Raw genomic sequence first — 22,150 nt, 5'->3', positions numbered from 1 at the left:
GAGGGCAGTACAGCATGTACAAGGATGTGCGCAAGATGGCGCTGCCGCGGCCTACCACACAGTGTGCTGACCAAGCCTAAAGCAGGGCCTAGCCCACCGGGGGTGGGGGGGGGGGGGGGGGGTGGTGGTGGGGATGGGAAGCTCTACCTGCTCGGAAGCCCACTTCCTCTTAACCCAACAGGATCGGGAACGTCTTCGGTATAGTGCGCGAGCAAGGAGACCAGAGGAAGTCTTACCGAAACCCTTCCAAATGTCTCTGAATTGGGAGGTAAATCTTATTTATTTATTCTTAACTTACCTGGGCTCGGCGCTTACTGGCTAAGTACAGAGACGGTCTCCGGCTGTGGGGGGAGAGGGCTTTGGCCCTCACCGCCTTGCTCGGGTTCCTGCGCCCGCTGCATTTCAGCTGCTTAAGTAGCAAAGTCCACGCTGGGAACCGGCTACTGGACCAAGGCACACCTCTGAGGGATCTCTGAAATCGCCTCAGGAATTCTCAACTGGGGGAGGGACCTTTAGGTATCACTGCAGGAGCGTGGGGCTCAATTTTTTTTTCCAATTTAAAAGTAGAATTTCTCCTTCCAAAATGTATAGCAATCCCCATAGGGTGAGGTATGTCCACCATCTGCTGGAGATGGAGAAATACTGAAGGGCTGAGGTCACTGCAGGGCTGTATCTAGGGTGACGTCCACTTTGAAATCTGACTCTGTCTCCATATGCTGGCAGGGGAGCACATAACCCATTGGTCCTGAGTTCATCTGGCTACATGCTAGGAACTGGAAATTTATAAAGGCAGAGAGCCTGAGGAGAAATAAAATAGGTTTCTCATCAGGAAGGCCTGTCAGAGACTGCAGCCAAAGTGGGACCTGTTGACAGGAACATAAAAAAATTAAAAAAAATAAAATAAAAAACTTTTAAAAAGTCTAAAGGAAAGAAAATAACAGTAATGCACACTTTTGCCCAAAAAGAGAAAAATTGCTCTGAAAGACCAGTTCAGCAATTGCCTACAGCAATCAGAGACAAAACGCAGCCCTTGCTCTTGGCAGAAAATAGTGAACTGAGGCACTGCACAGCCGCAGGAATGACAATGCATAGCTAGAGAGACTGTCAGGATTTTCCTGGAAAGCTCTGGAAACGTTTCCGTGACAGAGCTATAAAATGATGTTAGCAATCAGTGTGACAAGGTGATTCACCTTATCTTTAGAGAAAGATTAATGAAGAGAGACATCATATGAAATCTTTTCATTCCCACCTCTTTCTCCATGGCTGCTTGGTGTTTTTTAATAAGCTTCTCCATTTCTGCAGCAAAGTTGTTGCGCTGGGTTTCCAGATCTTTGTCCAGCCGGAGGCGGTGCTCGTCCATCTCGGCCTTCAGTTTGTTCTCTAGTGCCATCAGCTGCTTCTGGTGCTGTCGCCTCATGCGTTTATAGCCAGACATCTGCTCTCGCAGCTCCGAGTCCTGCTCATGTTCCTGGATTTGTCTCGTCACCTGCAGAGTAGAACAGAAGAGGAAGCACCAGACAGCAAAAATTAATGCAAACAATTCATTATTTTGCTTTTTGCGATATGAACATGTGATCATGCTATTAAGTTGTAACTCTGATGAGCTCTCTCTCTCCAAGACAAAGCAAAGTTGCTTACCTGTAACAGGTGTTCTTCTAGAACCACAGGATGTTAGTCCTCACACATGGGCGACATCATCAGATGGAGCTCGGCATGGAAAACTTATGTCAAAGTTTCTAGAAACTTTGACTGGCACACTGAGCATGCCCTACACCACGCATCCATGCGGGGTCCCTCTTCAGTCTCATAACATAGAATTACAGAAAAATAAAATAAACATAGGAAAGCAGAGTTGCTTACCTGTAACAGGTGTTCTCCCAGGACAGCAGAACGTTAGTCCTCACAGATGGGTGACAACATCAGATGGAGCCCAGCACGGAATACTTTAGTCAAAGTTTCTAGAAATGCCACTAAACCCGCAGCCACATGGGGTCCCCCTTCAGTCTCGAATCAAAGCAGAAAAGAATGAGTGAAAAAATAAAATAACAAAACGAGACAAACCCAACTCTGCAGGGTGGCGGGTGGGTTTCCTGAGGACTAATATCCTGCTGTCCTGGGAGAACATCTGTTACAGGTAAGTAACTCTGCTTTCTCCCAGGACAAGCAGGATGGCAGTCCTCACAGATGGGTGAATGCCAAGCTGCTGGCTGCCCCCGGAACACACTGGGCCAACAGGCACCCAATAAAGTGCAACAGGCACAACAGGGGTGCTGTTGGCAACAACGGGGCAGGCTGAACCTCATACTGGGCCCTAGGTAGGGAGAGTTGGGTTCTCACACTGGGAATAGGTTACGGAGGACAGACTGGCCAAAGATGCTGACCTATCGGCCATCCTTGTCCAGACAGTAATAGACTGAAAATGTGTGGAGGGAACTCCATGTCGTGGCCTTACAGATTTCGGCAATAGGGACTGCCCGGAAGTGTGCTACTGATGCTGCCATGGCCCTTACTGAGTGCACTTTCACTTGGCCTCCGAGTGGAAGGTCTGCTTGCTCATAACACAAAGCGATACAGTCCGCCAACCAATTGGACAGGGTCTGCTTGCCCACCGCAACTCCAAGTCTATTCTTGTCAAAGGAGACAAAGATTTGGGTGGACTGCCTGTGGGCTGTGGTACACTCTAGATAAAAAGCGAGAGCACGCTTGCAGTCCAAGGTGTGCAGAACCCACTCACCTGGGTGAGAGTGTGGCCTCGGGAAAAAGGTGGGCAGCATGATGGACTAATTCAGGTGGAAGTCAGTTACCACCTTAGGCAGGAACTTAGGATGAGTGCGCAACCCTACTCTGTCGTGGAAGAACCTCGTAAAAGGCTGATAGGTCACTAGGGCCTGCAGCTCTCTGACTCTGTGAGCAGAAGTAATTGCCACTAGGAAGAAGACCTTCCAGGTGAGGTGCTTCAACTCGCAGGGGTTCAAACGGAGGCCGCATAAGCCACGCCAGCACTATGTTGAGGTCCCAGGCCACAACCGGAGGACATAGTGGAGGATTCAGTTGAAGTAAGCCTCTCATGAAGCGCCCCACTAAGAGCTGCACTGAGATCGGAGTGTCGCCCACTCCGTGGTGGTAGGCACTGATGGCATTCAGATGTACCTGGATTGAGGTAGTCTGTAACCCAGACTCCGAGAGGCGCCAGAGGTAGTCTAAAAATCTAAGTGTGGGGGCAAGTGAAAGGGTCATGACCCTGGTCCGCACACCAGGACGAGAACCTCCTCCACTTCGCTTGGTAGGATGTCTGCATGGAAGGCTTTCGCGAAACTACTAGGACTTGTGAGACATTGTCTGAAAGGTTGAGGGACTGCAGCACTAGCCTTTCAACATCCATGTTGTGAGTGCCAACAACCGGAGTTTCGGATGGCGCAGTCTGCACTGATCCTGTGTAATGAGGACTGGCAAGGTGCCCAGGCAGACGGGCTCCTGGACCGACAGGTCACGGAGGATCGGAAACCAGACCTGCCGCAGCCAATGTGGGGCTATGAGGATCATGGAACCTCGGACCTGTTATAGCTTCACAAAAGTCTTGCCTATGAGCAGAATTGGAGGGTATGCATACAGGAGACCTGCACTCCAGGAGTGGGTGAAGGCATCCATGGCTGGTCCCTTTCCCTCCCTGCGCAGGGAGCAGAAGTGGTTCACCTTGTGGTTCTGTGAGGACACGAAGAGATCCACGTCCTGTTGACCCCCACCAGTGGACGAATTTTTTCGCCACAGAGGGTTTCAGGGACCACTCGTGGGGGTGGAATGTCCGACTGAGGCGATCCACCACCACATTCTTCGATCCTGCCAGGTAGATCGCTCGCAGGAACATGGAGCATGACAGGGCCCAGGCCCAAATCTGCGCCGCCTCTTGGCAGAGGAGATAAGAGCCTGTGCCCCCCTGTTTGTTCACGTACTGCATGGCCACTTGGTTCTCCATCTGGATCAAGACAACCATGTTGGATAGGCAGTCCTCGAATGTGTAGAGTGCATACCGCATCACTCGGAGTTCCAGGAAGTTTATCTGGCATCTTGCCTTGGGCTTTGACCAAACCCCTTGCGTGGGGAGGTCCGACTGCTTTGGCCATTACGAGGGCAGAAAGCTCCATCAAGAGAATTTCCTGATGGGAGGACTTGCCCCAAGTGAGGACACCCAGGAAGTTCAACTGGTACCCTCAACGAATGATGGACAGGATCCACTGGTCCGAGTAACCTGGGGCCAGCGGTCCACAAAGGACCACAGCCGACCTCCGACCAGAGGGTCTGGCGTCGAAAGTACAGTTGCAAGACTTATGCTCCCCCACAGCCAGTCAAACCCCTGTATCGAGGCTCTGCTGGTGCGCTGGCTGACGCCTGGGGGTCCTCTGCTGTCTAGAGCGGCCCTGGAAGCTCACGTGGAGTATGAGCATGTGAGGCAGGAGGATAGTATTTCTTCTGGTGATAGAAGGACCTTCCCTGACACGTAGATTTCCTGGCGGTGGCTGGCGGGTCTGACATACTGGCCAAGAGATGCTGAAGGGACTCATGATGATCCTTCAACTGAGCCACAGCATCTCTCACCTTATCCCCAAACAGGTTCTCGCCAGTACAGGGCAGATCCATGAGCTTCTCCTGGATCTCTGGCTGGAGATTAGAAGCTGAAACATGCCATCTTAGAGGCGCCAATGCCCTGTCACCACCCTAGCTGCTGTCTCAAACACTTCGTAGGTGGACTGCACATTCCAGGCCCTGCTGGAGAATTGCCAAAAAGACATCCTGCTGCTGCTGGAGGAGGCACTAAGATAACTCCTGAACCTGCTTTCAGAGGGTCCGAGTATACTGGGTCATGGACAGCTGGTAGGAAGCGATACGGGTGATCAGCATAGCGCTCTGGAACACCTTCCTACCTTTTTTTTTAAATTGAAATATTTTTTTTTATTAACCACCAAAAAGGACAAATGGAAACAGAGGTCGAGGCCCCGTGTAAATACAAATCTGTAAACAGTATGAACATACTCGAGGCAATAAACAATATCGTATTTCTTATGAAATCTCAACATCACCTAACTAAATAAAAACATTATCATATTCCAGATGTCTCTGACTGTACTTGTTATGTATAGTATACCCCCCCTCCCCCAGAACACCTTCCTACCTAAGGCATCCAACGCCCTGTTCTCCTGACCTGGAGGCACAGAAGTGTGGGTGCGGGAAAGGAAAATTGGGTCTTACCTGCTAATTTTCGTTCCTGTAATACCACAGATCAGTCCAGACCAGTGGGTTATGCACTCCCACCAGCAGATGGAGGCAGAGAACAAAACTTTGAGGCACTGCTGTATACCAAATGTGCCACCTGCAACTCCTCAGTATTGATTCATACTCAAGCCAAGATACAATAGAAAAAACTTATAAAAACTCCATAAGGGCGAACAATAAAACAAAAACTCAAGGGTTGGATTCCCCTGAACCTAGAACCTCAGATCCAGACCTTAGCTCATAACATTCAAAAAGAATAAGAAATATCCCTTAGAGACTTTTTATATACAGCAGCTAACCACCAGGCAAGTCAGTCTTTCGGCAGTTCTACCAGGGCGGGCCTCTGGACTGATCTGTGGTATTACAGGAACAAACATTAGCAGGTAAGACCCAATTTTCCTTTCCTGAACATACCCAGATCAGTCCAGACCAGTGGGATGTACCAAAGCCACACCACACCAGGTCGGAACCCGAAAGACCTGCTCTCAGAACACTTTCCCCAAAAACCGCGCTCTCCGGTGCCCGTACATTCAGACGGTAATGTCTTGTAAAGGTATGTATAGAGGACCAGACTACGGCCCTACATATTTCTTCAGGAAATACCAACTGACACTCCGCCCAGGAAGCTGCCTGGGCTCTAGTAGAATGCGCTTTCAAACCCGCCGGAATAGGCCAACCCTTGCCAATGTAGATCGAACAAATGGTCTCCAACCAGAGAGACAAGGAGGCCTTGGACGCCTTCTCACCTTTCTTCGGACCGCCAAACACCACAAAAAGATGGTCCGACTTTCGAAAGGAATTAGTGACTTTCAAATAACGGATCAAGACCCAGCAAATTTCCAACAGGTGAAGGTCTCTACCAGACGACAAATCTCAAGATCAATCCGGAAAACCGGGAAACTCCACAGATTCACAAAAAGTCAGGCCATGAGAGAGAAGCGATCCTCCCGATCCGAAAAGATGGGCCCTTGACATAGGAGTCCGGGAGATGGGCTATACACAACGGAATATCTGTCGCTAGCCGAACGAGGTCTGCGAACCAGGGACGTCGTGGCCACTCTGGAGCTACCGGGACCACTGAACCCAGATGTTTCTCTATGCGCTAAAGGATCCGACCGAGGAGAGGCCAAGGAGGAAAGGCATATTGCACTTGCATACGAGGGCGTCTAGTCCGACCGACCCGACCTCCTTCTTGAGACTGAAGAATCTTGTTGTCTTGAGTTGGCTCGGGTCGCCATGAGATCCAGCTGGGGAATCTCCCATCTGGCACAAATGTGATTTCAGGCCTCCTGGGACAGCTCCCACTCCCCGGAATCCAGCTGATGTCGGCTGAGGAAGTCCACCTGTACGTTGTCCACGCCTGCCACGTGAGAGGCCGTGATTCCTTCCAGATGACACTCGGCCCAAGCGAAGAGGAGATGAGATTCCCGAGCTACGGCGGGCTCTTGGTTCCTCCCTGTTGATTGAGGTATGCCACCGTGGTGGCGTTGTCCGAGAAGACAGGAACTATTCTTCCCCGAACCTGAGGCAGAAACGCCACCAGTGCCCTGCGGACCGTTCTCATCTCGAGGCGATTGATGGACCAGGACTGTTTCGGCAGAGACCAGGCACCCTGGGCTGTATGACCGAGACACACCGCCCCCCAACCTTGGAGGCTTGCGTCTGTTGACATGACCATCCAATCTCGGACTTCAAAGGGCATGCCCTTCTGTAAGTTGGTCTCCGATAACCACCACTCCAGGCTGGACCTGGTCTGCTTTGACAATGGTAACGGCAGCTGGTACTGCTCTGATACCGGGTTCCATCAAGACAGCAGCGCTCTCTGCAACGGCTGCATGTGAGCGAAAACCCATGGCACTAACTCCAACGTTGACGCCATGGAGCCCAGAATCTGCAGATAGTCCCAAACTCTGGGGATCTGAAGATGTAGAATGTGAAGAACTTGTTGCTGTAACTTGCGCATCCTATCCGCTGTGAGGAACACCCTGCCGGTCTGAGTGTCGAAACGAGCTCCCAGATATTCCAGGGACTGCGATGGGGTCAGATGACTTTTCGCACCATTGATCACCCAGCCCAGCGACTGTAGGGACTATGTCACCCGGTGGACCGCATGCCAGCACTCCTCCTCCGATTTTGCTCGAATCAGCCAATCGTCGAGGTACGGGAGAACTAACACTCCCACCACGACTATCATCACCTTGGTAAAGGTGCGCAGAGCTGTCGCCAAGCTGAAGGGGAGAGCTCGGAACTGGAAATGTTGTCCCAGAATCTTGAAACGCAGAAACTGCTGATGATCGCACGGAATCGGAATGTGGAGGTAGGCCTCGATGAGATCCAAGGAGATAAGGAATTCCCCTTTGCGGACGGCCGCAATGACCATTCTTAAGAGTCTCCATCAGGAAGCGAGCAACCCTCAAGCTCACGTTCACCTGCTATAGGTCCAGGATGGGGCGGAAGGTACCTTCTTTCTTTGGGACCACAAAATAAATGGAGTACCAACCTCTTTCCTGCTTGTCCAACGGAACTGGGGCAATCGCCTCCAGACCGAGCAACCTTTGAAGTTTGTCCTTCACTGTGGCCTGCTTGTTGCGGGAAATGCAGCGCGATTCCAGAAAGGCTTCCTTGAGTGGGCAAGAAAATTCTAAGGCGTAGTCGACCCTTATTATTTCCAGAACCCACTGATCTGAGGTGATTTTGGCCCACTCCTCGAAAAACTGGACAGTCTGCCCCCGACCGCCACGCACGAGGAGTGGGTGGGCCTGATCTCATTGGGCAGGCTTCTCAGCTCCCGCTCCCTGGCTGGAGCCACTTCTTGCAGACGTGTTGGATCCCCGAAAGGACTGCTGTCGAGCCGAGGATTGTCTGGAACGGGGAGGGGGGGGGGGGGGGGGAGCAGCACTCCTGGACCTGAATCTTCAAGAGTCCCGAAAACGTTTCCGCGGAGCGAAGGCCTTTTTGAAGGGCTTCTTATCGGGCAACTTGTTACCCCTGGTATCTCCCAGGGACTTCATAAGCTGGTCCAGATCCTCTCCAAAGAGAAGCTTCCCTCGAAAGGGAAGGTTACATAACTGAGATTTGGAGGATGCGTCCGCCGCCCAATTTCGAAGCCACAGCAACTGCCTGGCCGCAACTGACAAAACCATACTCCGGGCCGAGGTACGCACCAGATCGTATAAGGCATTTGCCACATAAGCGACTCCTGCCTCCAGCCCGGCTGCCTGGGAAGGGGATAAAACCCCGAAGGAAGTTGGATCCTGGGGTTTCTGAGCGGCAGTCTGCTCGCACAGACCGCTGCTTGAAGACTCAAAGAGGAAACCTCAAACAATCGCTTAAGGTGAAGTTCCAGCTTGTGGTCTTGAACATCCCTCAGAGCTGTGGCTTCCGCCACCGGGATGGTAGTCTTCTTAGTGACCGCTGAGACCGCCGCATCCACCTTCGGAGTCTTAAGGCGCTCCAAATGTTCCTCGAGCACCGGATACAGTTTAGTCATCGCTTGGCCGACCTTGAGGCCTGCCTCCGAAGAGTCCCATTCCCGACTAATAAGCTTCTGGATTTTCCTCGGGATAGGGAAGGCGCTGGGTGGACCCCTGAGCCCGTGCAGGACCAGGTTAACACCCTAATTATCAGACTCCTCCTGAATAAGCTTCAGCCCCAATTCTCCAGCACCAGAGGAATAAGGGGTCGCAACTCCTCCTTCTTAAACATATCGTCCCCTTCCGCCTCAGGCTCCCCCCTGAATCTGACTGACCCCGCCAGTATCCAAATTTGGGGAGAGAGTCTCATCCGGGTCTGCCGCGGCATCCTCATGGAGCGAGGGATTTTGATGGCTTGGATGACCCTGCGGGTCATCCAAGCCAACAAAATCCCCACGGGCCAAGACAGCACGTGAGACCTGAGAGTTGGCGCATGACTTGGGGCATTTTGGGAGCCCCCAACTGCACTCCTGGAGTTTGAGCTTCGAACTCAGGCAAAAAACCACCCGGGCCCATTTCGTCACCACTGGAATTGGACTCTGTGTCCCTCATGTCCCCCTGTCTCGGTTCCCGCAACGAAAGGGGACAGCAGGGAAGGGTCTTCCTGGGACTCCTTCCTGATAGTTGTAGCTGAAGTTGCAGGAGAACTGCCCCTGGAACCAGCCCTCAAAGCTGATATCCACGCTACTTTCTTGGGCTTCAGCCCTTTAGAAGAGGCCCCCCTCCCCCCACAGCACAAGAAGTGCACAGGGAGAGGGAGTCCAAGTAGGCCGACCATGCACAACAGGCTTTACATGCCTCTACCAGAGGCTTTTCTGCCATTTTCGCCCTGCAGCGAAATCCACAGGGACACCCCCCCCCCCGGGTAGAACACTGGAGTGCTGCCGAGATCGCGCAGGAAAAAAATGCGATTCTCAAAAATGGCATGCGCGTGAAAAATAGCCCAGCCCCGCTGAGCAGAAGCACGGGAAAGCAGCAGACAGCGAAGATATAAATCAAAATGGCCGCCACGCTAAAATTAACTCGGCACCTCCAAGCAATAGCAAGCAGTGAGGCTCCTATCCCCATCAGACAAGGCAAGCCCTGCAGCCCTGAAGAAGCTGCCTGTTCTCCCCTCCAGAGCCCTCCTGCGCTTGAGGGGCTGCTGGGCTCAGCCCTGCCGAGCAGACTGAGGCACCCAGCAGAGCCGCTGACAAAAAAAATCCAGGGGAAGAAACGTAACTATTCAATAAAGAAAAACAAGAAACTTTCCCCAAAGGGGATACTTCCTGGGCCAGCTGACACTCAGAAGGAGGCTTTGGGACCGCTGAGGGAGCCAGTCCCCTGGCTATCGAGAGTCCCGGGACACTCGGACTAGCACTTCCAGGAGTATCAACCCCCCATTCACCCGGCTCTACCCGAGGGATGGCCCAAAACGGAACCTGGCACCTTGGGGAGCAACCAACTCCAGAGAACTCAGCCAAGAGCTGCAGGTATGCACCACCACCATCTGCTGGAGACAGAGAAATACTGAGCAGCTGCAGGTGGCACACTTGGTATATAGCAGTGCCTCAAAGTTTTGTTCTCTACTTCCATATGCTAGTGGGAGTGCACAACCCACTGGTCTGGACTGATCTGGGTATGTTCAGGAACGCTTGCCTTTCTAGAGGGCTGACTGCACCACTATTACTGATTGATGTGGGAGCTGACGCCTCTCAAATCCCAAGACCTGTTATAGTAAACAGACCGCATCTGCTTTCTGATTTACCGGAGGAACAGAGATGAGGTGCTCCCAGAACCAAAGGAGTAACTCCCTAAATATATCATGGATGGGAACAGCCACCACCTCCTTCGAGGCATTGAAAAACTGAAGGTCCTCCAGTATCTTATGTAAGGCATTTTCCTCCGTTAGGAGTTGGAAAGGAGTGGCTTCCACCATGGCCCGGACAAAGCCCGCAAAGTTCAGAGCCTCCAGCGGGGACCAGTGCCTCTTTTCTGGAGTGTGCGGGTCTGAGGGAAGATCCTCTGAGCCTTCAGAGGAAGACTGAGGTGTCATCCCCCCACAAGTCATATGGGGCCATCTTCCAGGAAGGTGGAGGGTCTTCATCGGTTGACATACGAGGAGAGATTGAAGAATCTAAATATGTACACCCTGGAGGAAAGGAGGAGCAGGGGTGATATGATTCAAACTTTCAGATACTTGAAAAACTTTAACGATCCAAAGACAATGACAAACCTTTTCCAACAGAAAAAAATCAGCAGAACCAGAGGTCACGAGCTGAGGCTCCAAGGAGGAAGACTAAGAACCAATGTCAGGAAGAATTTCTTCACGGAGAGAGTGGTGGATGCCTGGAATGCCCTTCCGGAGGAAGTGGTGAAGTCCAAAACTGTGAAGCACTTCAAAGGGGCATGGGATAAATATTGTGGATCCATCAGGTCCAGAGGACGCATATAAAGAGCAGGTAGTAAAATACTGCACGGAGCGGCAGTAGCCACAGAGGCATTCACGGAGCGGGATGCCAGTGGCCAGTGGTAGGTGTCCACCTTCATGGAGCGGAAGGATGTAGGGCTGTCATCTCCCAATTAAATAAAAAACAAAAACAAAAAACAAAACAGGGATGGGATCCATCAGGTCTAGAGGACACATATAAAGAGCAGGTAGTAAAATACTGCACGGAGCGGCAGTAGCCACAGAGGCATTCACGGAGCGGGATGCCAGTGGCCAGTGGTAGGTGTCCATATAAAGAGCAGGTAGTAAAATACTGCACAGAGCGGCAGTAGCCACAGAGGCATTCACGGAGCGGGATGCCAGTGGCCAGTGGTAGGTGTCCACCTTCACGGAGCGGAAGGATGGAGGGCTGTCATCTCCCAATTAAATAAATAATAAAAAAACCCAGGGATGGGATCCATCAGTTCTAGAGGACGCATATAAAGAGCAGGTAGTAAAACACTGCATGGAGCGGCAGTAGCCACAGAGGCATTAACGGAGCGGGATGCCAGTGGCCGGTGGTAGGTGTCCACCTTCACAGAGTAGAAGGATGAAGGGCATCCATCTCCCAATTAAAAAAAGAAAAGAAAAAAAGAAAAAAAAAACAGGGATGGGTTCATGGGCTTATAGGTATTACCAATTATTAGGCTTTTCAATATTTGATGATAGTTAATGTGACTTTCAAGGCATTCTTCACTTTCGGTGCATGTCCGGCATGACTCCTTGCTTCAATGACAGGGGAAAAGAAAAACTGATACTTCACACATTTCCAGCATTGCCCTCTGCTTCATGGCAGAGAGCTATGCTGCCGCTTACCCAACTAATCAAACTTAATATTTCACTTGGAAGCAGCTCCAGCACTGCTCTCTACATTAATGGTGGGGGTGAAAAGGGAATTAGAACATAAGGTTACTAAGAGCCAAGAGAAACAGTTAAGTATGAGAACAAATGTGTGAAGCTTGCTGGGCAGACTGGATGGACCGGTTGGTCTTCTTCTGCCGTCATTTCTATGTTTCTATGTTTCTATGTTTCCTCACTAAAGCCCCCTGGGGACCCCCATGGAGGGCCCCTGCCCAGACCCCTCGGTTTGGGCACCAAGAGAATTGAGGGATTGGGAACCTGCCAGGCAACCCTGGATGCGGTACCAAGGACCATGACGGTACCTCTGGCCACAACAACTTATCCTCCTCGGAGGAACCAATGAAGGGAATCGCCTTGGACGGAGGCGGCCACTGGGGTATCGATGGATCCCCGGGCACTGGCAGCTGCTGCATAGGCAAGACCCAGAAGGACATTGAGTAGCTCCAGCAGCGGTGCCAACATCGCAGGTGCTTGCTCCGGCACCAGTGGAAGTATCGGTGGAGCAGCCTGTTGCACCCTACAATCCAGCTCCTCCTGAAAATCCGCCTCTTGAAAATCTGCCAAAGACAAAACAGATGGAGGAGGAGAAGGTGTCACCAGAACTCCCTCGGAGCCCCGAGGGAGATCAGTGTCCAGCAACGGTATTGGTGGGGGAACACCTGGGACTCCTGGGTTCGATGGAGGTCGATGCCTCCTCTCCACAGGGTCGTTTTGGGGGCAGCAGCCTGTGCAACGGTGCGGCTGTGACTGGTGGCAGCCGCCAGTGCGACGGTGACTGGTGGCGATGCTTCTGGGATTTCCCTTGGTGCTTGGCCTGGTCTTTCCCCGGGACCGAGGACAACAGAGATGATTCTGACGTTCTGGTGTGCGATGACACAGACGATGGCCTATCCCTGGCACCTCTCTCCCGAGAGGGCTCCAGTGGGGGAGTGAACAGCGAAGGTTCCATGTCCATTGGTTCCCTGTAACCTTAAAGCGTCAACGCCCCCAACCCCGGATTCGATGGATCAGATTTTTTGCACCCAAAATGTTTATCCATCTTATCCAGTTGGGAGCGACGGCTTTTGGGAGTCATCTGATCGCAAAAACGAGACCCTCAGACATCGTGCGACGTCCCTAGGCAGAGGATACAGACCTTGTGCGGATCCATGATTGACATGATCTGTGGGTACTGGGGGCATTGGTGAAAACCAGACAATGCCATTAAAAAAAGCCAGTGAGCGGTTGATGACTGGTGGCCACTGATAAGCGACACTACCGTTAATCGACCGCAAGGAAGGAGAAAAACTTACCGCACCGCCCTACTGAGGCACCAACTGGGAAGAAGAGGGACCCCAGTGCAGGAAAGTCAGAAACCGACCAAGAAAAAACAAGAAAAAGAGCAGAGCTCCACAACTACAAGACGAAAGCTCCACGGAAAATAAGAGACTGAAGAGGGACCCCGCATGGACAGTTTTCCATGCCAAGTTCCATCTGATGATGTCACCCAAGTGTGAGGACTACCATCCTGCTTGTCCTAGGAGAATGTACTTAAATAATCACATTCCTAAGAGCTTAATGATCTTTGTCATTTTGCTTCCAGTGTGGTTATGCCAAAAATATAAAATTGTGGTATGGTCCAGCGGCAATCTTGTCACACAGTCATCAGAGTTCATTCCTGAACTAGCAATACTGCAAAAGTTACATCTACAATCCAACCAAGAGGATGAACAAGGAGGAGGAAGGGAATTCCAGCCTTCACACAACAGCAACACCAGTAGGTGGGGTTTCAGGTTCCAAATAGAGTCCAAGTCTGCAGCCACTCTCTAGAGAGCACTGCTGCTGTGATGGGGGGGGGGGGGGGGGGGGGGGGCTGAGTTACAGAGGGAAAAGAGCGGACTCAAATGGGAAAAATTTCTGCTGGCCATCTTCAGACATCCTCCCCTCCCCTCAATAAATGTCTGTGAACAGTGATAGGACAGAAATTTAGATGAGGAGACAGACCTAAAATATAAATAAAATTGTGACATGTGAACTAGGTTTAGAGTCTCAAACTTGAGTCATCTACTTAAGTCAGTTCAAGCTGGTAAGTTGCCAAGAAAGGAAGTAGCATGCTCTGTTTTTATATAATACAAAATCTTTTTACATGTAATTCTACAATAGCTGCCAAATTCTACTTATTCCAAGTCTGGTAAAATAACAATATGCTAAGAATACTGGCTTACAGCCCAGCTACCTTAGAGTTTGTAGGGCACTGCATCATGAAGGCTAAAGTATCTGCTAAACTGACAGGAAACATAGGAACACAGTATTGAAAGCAGAAAAAGACCAAATGGTCCATCCAGTCTGCCCTGCAAGTTTCTAAATGTAATAACTGCTTCTGCTTGCAGGTTACCCCCATATGTCTGTTAAGCATAGTAACTGCTGCTCAGTGCAGGTTACCCCCATGTTTCTGTTAAGAGCAGTAACTGCCGCTTCGTGCAGGTTACTCCATGTTTCTGTTAAGGGTAATATCTGTCGCTCTGTGCAGGTTATCCCCATGTTTCTGTTAAGGGTAGTAACTGCCTGTCCGCACAGGTTATCCCCATGTTTCTGTTAAGGCTAGTAACTGCTGCTCCATGCAGGTTACCCCAATATGTCTGTTAAGCATAGTAACTGCCTCTCTGTGCAGGTTACCCCCATACCTTATAATAAGGGTAGTAATATTTACAATCAAAACCAAGCACCTGTCTAACCCTTTACAAATTACTGCTAGCAACATTTTTATATGGTGAGCAGCCTTCCTGATAATTCAGACAACACTGCTTGGACATGCTTTGCTTTTGACTTGGTCGTAGAAGCAGTCCTGAGCTTTTTCCCTAATGTCAGTGTAACAGTACCCTGACCGTAAAAATCGGGGCCCAGCCTTGGCTGCCTTCAGAATTCAATAACCCTATTCCCCCCACCCAACCCACTGCCGTCAAGAGGAGAGCGATGTTGCGGTTGTGTCAAAAGCATCAAGGCTAATCGGTTAAGGGCAGTAGTCCTCCATGCCTTCTGTTAAGAATACTAACTGCTGCTCCATGCAGGTTACCCCCACACACCCTTTTCTTCATTACAAGCCTTTAGGGATCCACAGGTTTTATCCCATGCCCTTTTGAATTTTACTGTTTTCGTCCACACCACTTCTTCCGGAAGGGCATTCCAGGCATCCAACATCCTCTCGGTGAAGAAGTATTTCCTGATGTTTGTTCTCAGTCATCCCCACTGGAGTTTCATTTCATGACCCCTAGTTCTACTGTTTAGTTATACTGCTGATATTCCAGAGGATGCGGTTAGTGCAGTTAGTGTAGCTGGGTTTAAAAAAGGTTTGGATAGGTTCTTGGAGGAGAAGTCCATTAACTGCTATTAATCAAGTTGACTTAGGGAATGGCCTTTGCTTTTACTGGCATCAGTAGCATGGGATCTTCTTGGTGTTTGGGAACTTGCCAGATTCTTGTGGCCTGGTTTGGCCTCTATTGGAAACAAGATGTTGGGCTTGATGGACCCTTGGTCTGACCCAGCATGGCAATTTCTTATGTTCTTAAGTCCATAAGGAGAAATTATGTCTTACCTGTTAATTTCCTTTCCTTTACTTATGCTACACCAGTCCAGAACCTATGGGTATATTCCCTCATCCAGCACAAATGGAGACAGAGCTCTACATTTATTTTTATGACATCACTAGAACATAAGTGATGCATAGGCCTCCTCAAAATATCCCACGCCAGATCCACACAATTGAAAACAACCCGTGAGAGAGCCATCTCCATCGCCAGCTCCACACTATGGAACTCACTACCAACCGAAATAAGAACGCAACCAAACATCAAAACCGTCAAAACCTTCAAAAAAGATTTGAAAGCCTGGCTTTTCACGAGAGCCTACTCAAACTCATTCAATCTACCACACTACCAAACACCTACACAACCCAACACCATGAAGATTTCTCCATCACACGACCAACAAAATGCACCATGAAGAATTCTCCATCTCTCAACTAACAAAAACGTCCACCTTTTGAATCTCTAAGACACTGTGAAACTAACCTCAGATCGTAAATCTAGCAACCTATTATGTATTTCCTGGAACCCTGAAACCCTGCTGTCACAGACCTAACTGTGTCACCCACCCAAGTGATATACCCACCCTTCCACCTTAATTATCAACCCCTTCCTATGCCTTTATTAGAACAAACTGTATGTGAAAATTAACCAACAAATCCCAAGACAATAAGCTTTGACTGTTTATATAACCTTGTTTTTCACGATTACTGTAAATCGTTCTGATGGCGAAACCGAATGACAGTATACAAAACACCTTAAATAAATAAAATAAATTCAACCAGTTTACTAGTGTCAAAGCTATAAATAACAAAATAAAGAAATATTGTGAAACATAGAATATTTAAAATTTCAATTACAGTGTCACAGCTGAAAGCTGAAAAAATATTTAACCAGAAAATAATTGAATATTATCATAGTTATATGAAGGAGAGCATGCTCAAATGCAATCAACAGTAAAACTTAAAAAATGTAAATAAACTGATTAGAAAATAAAAATTGATACTAAAACCAATACAGGGCAGGGTTCTGGACTGGTGTAGCAGAAGTAAAGGAAAGGAAATTAACAGGTAAGACATAATTTTTCCTTCCATTACCTTCTGCTCCACCAGTCCCAAACCTATGGGACATACCAAAGCCAATTTAAGGGTGGGTGGATAATCTTGCCTAGTGAGAAGATCCAACCTGTAATGCTTCACAAATGTACCTAGAGACGACCATATTACACATTTCTATTGGACTAACAAAACAAAACTTCTCTCAGCCCAAGAAGATGCTTATGCTCTTATAGAATGAGCCTTAATCATAATAGGAGCTGATTTACCATTCAACATGTAAACAGAGGCAATAGCATTCTTTAACCATCTAGCAATTGTAGTCTTAGAAGCAGCCTTTCCCTTTCTAGGACCACAAAACAGCACAAACAACCTTTCTGATTTCCAGAAATCTTTAGTTCTCTCAAGATAATGCTTTAAACATCTCCTAACATCCAAAAATCTTAAAGACTGTAAATCACTCTTACACTCCCTTCTTACTAAAAGAAGGTAAAACAACCTGTCGATTTAAATGAAATGAGGATACAACCTTCGGTAAAAAAGCAGGAACTGGTCTTAAAATATCTGAATTCTTTGTAAAACGCAAAATTGGAGATTGCACCGATAAAGCTTGCAGTTCCAAAATTTGCCTTGACGAGGTTATAGCAACTAAAAAGACTGTCTTAAGAGTTAAGTCCTTAACAGTAAAGTTCATTAAAGGCTCAAAAGGCAAATCTATCAAAGCTTGTAAAACTATATTTAAACTCCAAAGAGGAAAAACCGGCTTCACTGGAGGACATAAATGCTTTACACTGTATAAGAAACGAACAACATCCACATGGGAAGAAATTGGGTAATCAATAACTTTCCCACAAAAAGAAGAAATGGTCGCAATCTGCACATCTTCAAAGAATTTAAAGACAAACCATTATCTAAACCACCTTGCAAAAAGGAGATAATATCTCCTGAGCTTTCCAAGGCGATAGCACTAGGTACTACTAACTGACTGTGAATAGCCTCTATTTGCTATTCTTTTCCTTTCAATAGCCAGGCCATAGCCAAAATGGAGTCAGATCCTGCATTTCTATAGGACCCTGATATAGAAGACCTTTCATTTGAGGGAACAGAAAGGGCTCATCCACCAGAAGTCTCATTAGATCCACATACCATGGTCTTCTTGGCCAATCGGGAGTAACTAGCACTACCCTTACACCTTTTCACTCTCTATCTTCCTCAAAACTCAAGCTATTAAAGACCATGGAGGAAAGAGATACAGAAGGTTGTAACCTTTCCAAATCTACTGAAAAGCATCCACTCTCTGTCTGTGCCAACTGAAAAATCTTTCCACTTTTTTGTTCAGATTGGAGGCCATTAGATCTAACTGATGTGTGCCCCATCACTGCGCTATTTGTATATAAACATCCTGATTCAACTCCCATTCTCCTGGATGTTCCGACTCAGATAATCTGCCTACACATTGCTCTGACCTACATGTTGAGCTGTCAAATGTAAGAGGTGACTCTTGGCCCACGCGAACAACTGATTTGTCTCCTCCAACACACTCCAACTGCATGTGCCTCCCTGCTTGTTTATATACGCTACCATCGTGGCATTGTCGCAAAGAACCTTTATTGCTTTCCCCTGAAGCTGAAAATAGAGAAGAGTCAACCTGATTTATTGACCATTTTTTCTCTTCCTGACACCAGAGCTTTTGAGTGTAAAGATTCTTGTAATGAGCACCCCAACCTGCCAAATTGGCATCCGTTGTCAAAAACCCCCAAAATGGAACTTCTAGAGGCATACCTTTCCTTAAATTCAATAACTGAATCCTCCATTTCAAAAATGTATGGACATCCTCGGATAAAGGAAGTCGAATCTGATAAAAGAAAATTATTCCTTACCTGCTAATTTTCGTTCCTGTAGTACCAAGGATCAGTCCAGACAGTGGGTTATCTCCCCCTTCCAGCAGATGGCGTCAATTAGAACTTTGAAGGATGCTTCCTTATAAGATAGTGCACCCTCTACTAATCCTCAGTATGGAGTATATCAAAGCAAAGAGGAAAATCAGGATGGATCAAGAACAATAGAATTAAGTAACAAATAACAGTGTGCAAAAGGCACAAAACAGTGTCAACAACAAACTTGCAGAATGAACCATTAACCAGCCAAAGGAAAAAAGGTACTGAAGAACAATTTGAGCAGCGAGGCAATCCCAAACCCAATAAAACAGTCAGGGAGGGTGTCTGGACTGATCCTTGGTACTACAGGAATGAAAATTAGCATGTAAGGAATAATTTTCTTTTCTCTGTACGTACCAGGATCAGTCCAGACAGTGGGATGTACCAAAGCTTCCCTACGTAGGGTGGGCCCCGGAAAGCCCTGCTCGAATGACCCTAGAGCCAAAGGAGCCAAAAGTAGTCATCTATATGTATAGACGATAATGATGAGCAAAGGTATGTAACAATTTCCAAGTTGCCTCTCGACAAATCTCCTGGAACGAGACCGATTGCATCTCCGCCCAGGAAGCAGCCTGAGCTCGAAGAGAATGGGCCTTGACACCTGCCGGAGGTTGTCGATCCACTCCAATATAGGCCACTGACATCGCCTCCTTCAGCCAACGGGCAATGGTAGTTTTCAACGCCTTGGCCCCCTTCCTCGGACCATGCCAGAGAACAAAAAGATGGTCCGACAAGCGAAAATCATTAGTGGCTTCCAGACAGCAAATGAGGATAGCTTGACATCTAGCTTGCGTAGATCTGCCGATGCGTCCACTGAGGACGGAAGCTCTACCTTCTGATTCAAGTGGCACTTGGAAACCACCTTGGGCAGAAAAGCAGGCAAAGTGCGCAAGGAAACTCCCGAATCCATAAAACGAAGGTAGGGCTCTCTGCACGAGAGTGCTTGAAGCTCCGAGATTCTGCGGGCAGAACAGATAACTACCAGGAAAACCGTCTTGAGAGTGATATCCTTGAGGGTCGTGGAACGCGTGGGTTCAAAGAGTGGACCGACCAAGATTCGGAGAACGAGATTGCGACTCCACGAAGGATAAAGAGCATGGACCGGGGGTTTCACGTGCTTCACCCCCCTGAGGAATCGGATGATATCCGGGTGAGAGGAGAGTGAAGTTCCCTCTCGTTGATGAAGTAGAGAGCCTAGGGCAAAGACTTGCACTCTCAGCGAGTTGTAGGCCAAACCCTTGTCCAGTCCCTGTTGAAGAAAAGATAGGATCTGAGCCACCGAGGCGGTCCGTGGCGACAAGTATGGAGGCACATCAGTTCTCAAAAACCTTCCATACCCTGATATAGGAGATGGAAGTAGATGTCTTTCTAGCCGTGAGGAGGGTCGAGATAACGGCCTCTGGGTATCTACGCTGTCTCAGCTGGCGCCTCTCAAAAGCCAGGCCGCAAGACAGAAGTGATTGGCCTGGGCAAAAGATACCGGACCCTGATGCAGCAAGCATGGAAGGTGACCCAGACGAAGAAGTCCGTCCACTGCGAGGTTGATCAAGTCTGCAAACCACGGATGACGGGGCCATTCCGGCGCCACCAGCATTACCGGACCCTGGTGGGACTCTATTCTCCAGAGCACCTTGCCCATCAGAGGCCTAGGGGGAAACACGTAGAGGAGAATGTGACGGGGCCAGGGGAGGACTAAGGCATCCACTCCCTCTGCGCCGTACTCTCTTCTGCGACTGAAGAACCGAGCTGCCTTTGCATTCCGGGAGGTTGCCATTAGATCCAGATAGGGGGTCCCCCATCTGTGGAACAGGAGATTCACCGACTCCTCTGAGAGTTCCTACTCTCCGGGATCTAGATGTTGATGACTGAGAAAGTCGGCTTGAACGTTGTCTACGCCTGTGATGTGGGAAGCCGCTAGGCAGGAGAGATGAGTCTCCGCCCACGCCAACAACCTGTCTGTCTCCCGAGAGAAATGCCGGCTCCTCGTGCCCCCTTGGCGTTTGATGTAGGCCACAGTGGTCGCATTGTCTGAAAGTATTCGGACTGCGCGATGATGGACAAGAGGTAGGATGCGTTTCAATGCCAGACGCACTGCTCTGGTCTCCAAGCGATTGATCGGTCAAGTTGCTTGGGACGGCATCCACTTCCCTTGCGCAGAACTCATCTGACACACCGCTCCCCAGCCAGAGAGACTGACGTCCGTTGTGACGACTACCCATTTCAGAATGTCCAAAGGAACACCCTGGAGAAGATGAGACAGGTTGAACCACCACGAGAGACTGACCTTGGCTCCCTGCGGGAGAGGAAGGTGGCTTGGAAGTCCCGAGACACCGGCTTCCAGCGGGAGAGCAAGGCGCGCTGTAAGGGACGCATATGTGCAAACGCCCAGCGGACCAGATCGATGGTGGAAGCCATGGATCCCAGGACCTGGAGGTAATCCCACGCCGTTGGAAGCGAGAGACCGATGAATCGCTGTATCTGAGCTATGAGTGTATGAGCCCTGTCCAGGGGCAGAGACACCTTGCCCAGCGCTGTGTCGAAATGCGCCCCCAGGAAGTCCAGAGACTGAGATGGAGAAAGGCTGTTCTTGGAGAAGTTGACCACCCAACCGAGGGAGTGAAGAAGCGTCAAACCCTTGTCGACCGCCCGGTGGCACTGGGCTGAGGACTTTGCCCGAATGAGCCAGTCGTCCAGGTATGGGAGCACCAAAACTCCCTCCCTCCGGAGAGCAGCAGCTACTACTATCATTACCTTCGTGAAGGTTCGAGGAGTGGTCGCAAGACCAAAGGGTAGAGCCTGGAACTGGAAATGCTGTCCCAGAATCTTGATTCGCAGAAAACGCTGGTGCGCTTGGAGGATGGGAATGTGTAGATAAGCTTCCATCAGGATCCAGGGAGACCAAAAATTCTCCGGAGAGTACCGCCGCTATCACGGAACGCAAGGTTTCCATCCGAAAGTGGGGAATCTTGAGGGCCCTGTTGACCATCTTGAGATCCAAGATCAAGCGGAAGGAACCTTCCTGCTTAGGGACTACGAAGTATACCGAATAATGTCCCCGGCCTACTTCCAGGGGGGGGGACCGGACGAATTGCTCCAAGAGCCAAAAGCCTGTTGAGTGTCTGCCGGACTATGAGTTGTTTCTGGACTGGGCCACATGGAGAGAAGAGGAACCTGTCTCTTAGTGGCCAAGCAAATTCTAACTCGTAGCCGTGTCTTAGAATATCCAGGACCCACTGATCCGACGTGATGTTGACCCACTCCTCGTAGAAAAGGGAGAGACGTCCCCCTATCCTGGGGATCGGGGAGTGGGCTGGCATAGCTTCATTGTGAAGACTTGGAGGACGTCCCCTGGGCCGGACCAGAGCAGGGCTGTCTTCGGGCACGAAAGGACTGAGTCCAGGATTGAGATCGAAAGGATGGCTGACGAGGAGCTGCAGTCCTTGCCTGGCGAAAACGACGTTGATTCCTGAATCGGCTTCTAGTGAATTAAAAGACCTAGAAGAACGAGGGCGATCCTCTAGCAGTTTGT

General features: G+C 49.4%; 1 protein-coding gene across 1 annotated transcript in view; it reads right to left on the bottom strand.

Moving 5' to 3' along the window:
• TAOK1 (TAO kinase 1) overlaps positions 1-22,150 on the bottom strand; it is a 422,716-nt gene that overhangs the window by 98,252 nt on the left and 302,314 nt on the right. Inside the window, exon 14 of the mRNA XM_029611182.1 lies at positions 1,250-1,486. Coding sequence (XP_029467042.1) covers positions 1,250-1,486 — 237 coding nt within the window. The remainder of the gene's footprint in view (positions 1-1,249; positions 1,487-22,150) is intronic.

Source organism: Rhinatrema bivittatum, chromosome 8 (assembly GCF_901001135.1).
Source record: "Rhinatrema bivittatum chromosome 8, aRhiBiv1.1, whole genome shotgun sequence".
NCBI classification, from domain to species: Eukaryota; Metazoa; Chordata; class Amphibia; order Gymnophiona; family Rhinatrematidae; genus Rhinatrema; species Rhinatrema bivittatum.
The sequence above is the reverse complement of the archived record's forward strand: the minus strand, read 5'-3'. Positions and strand labels throughout refer to the sequence as shown.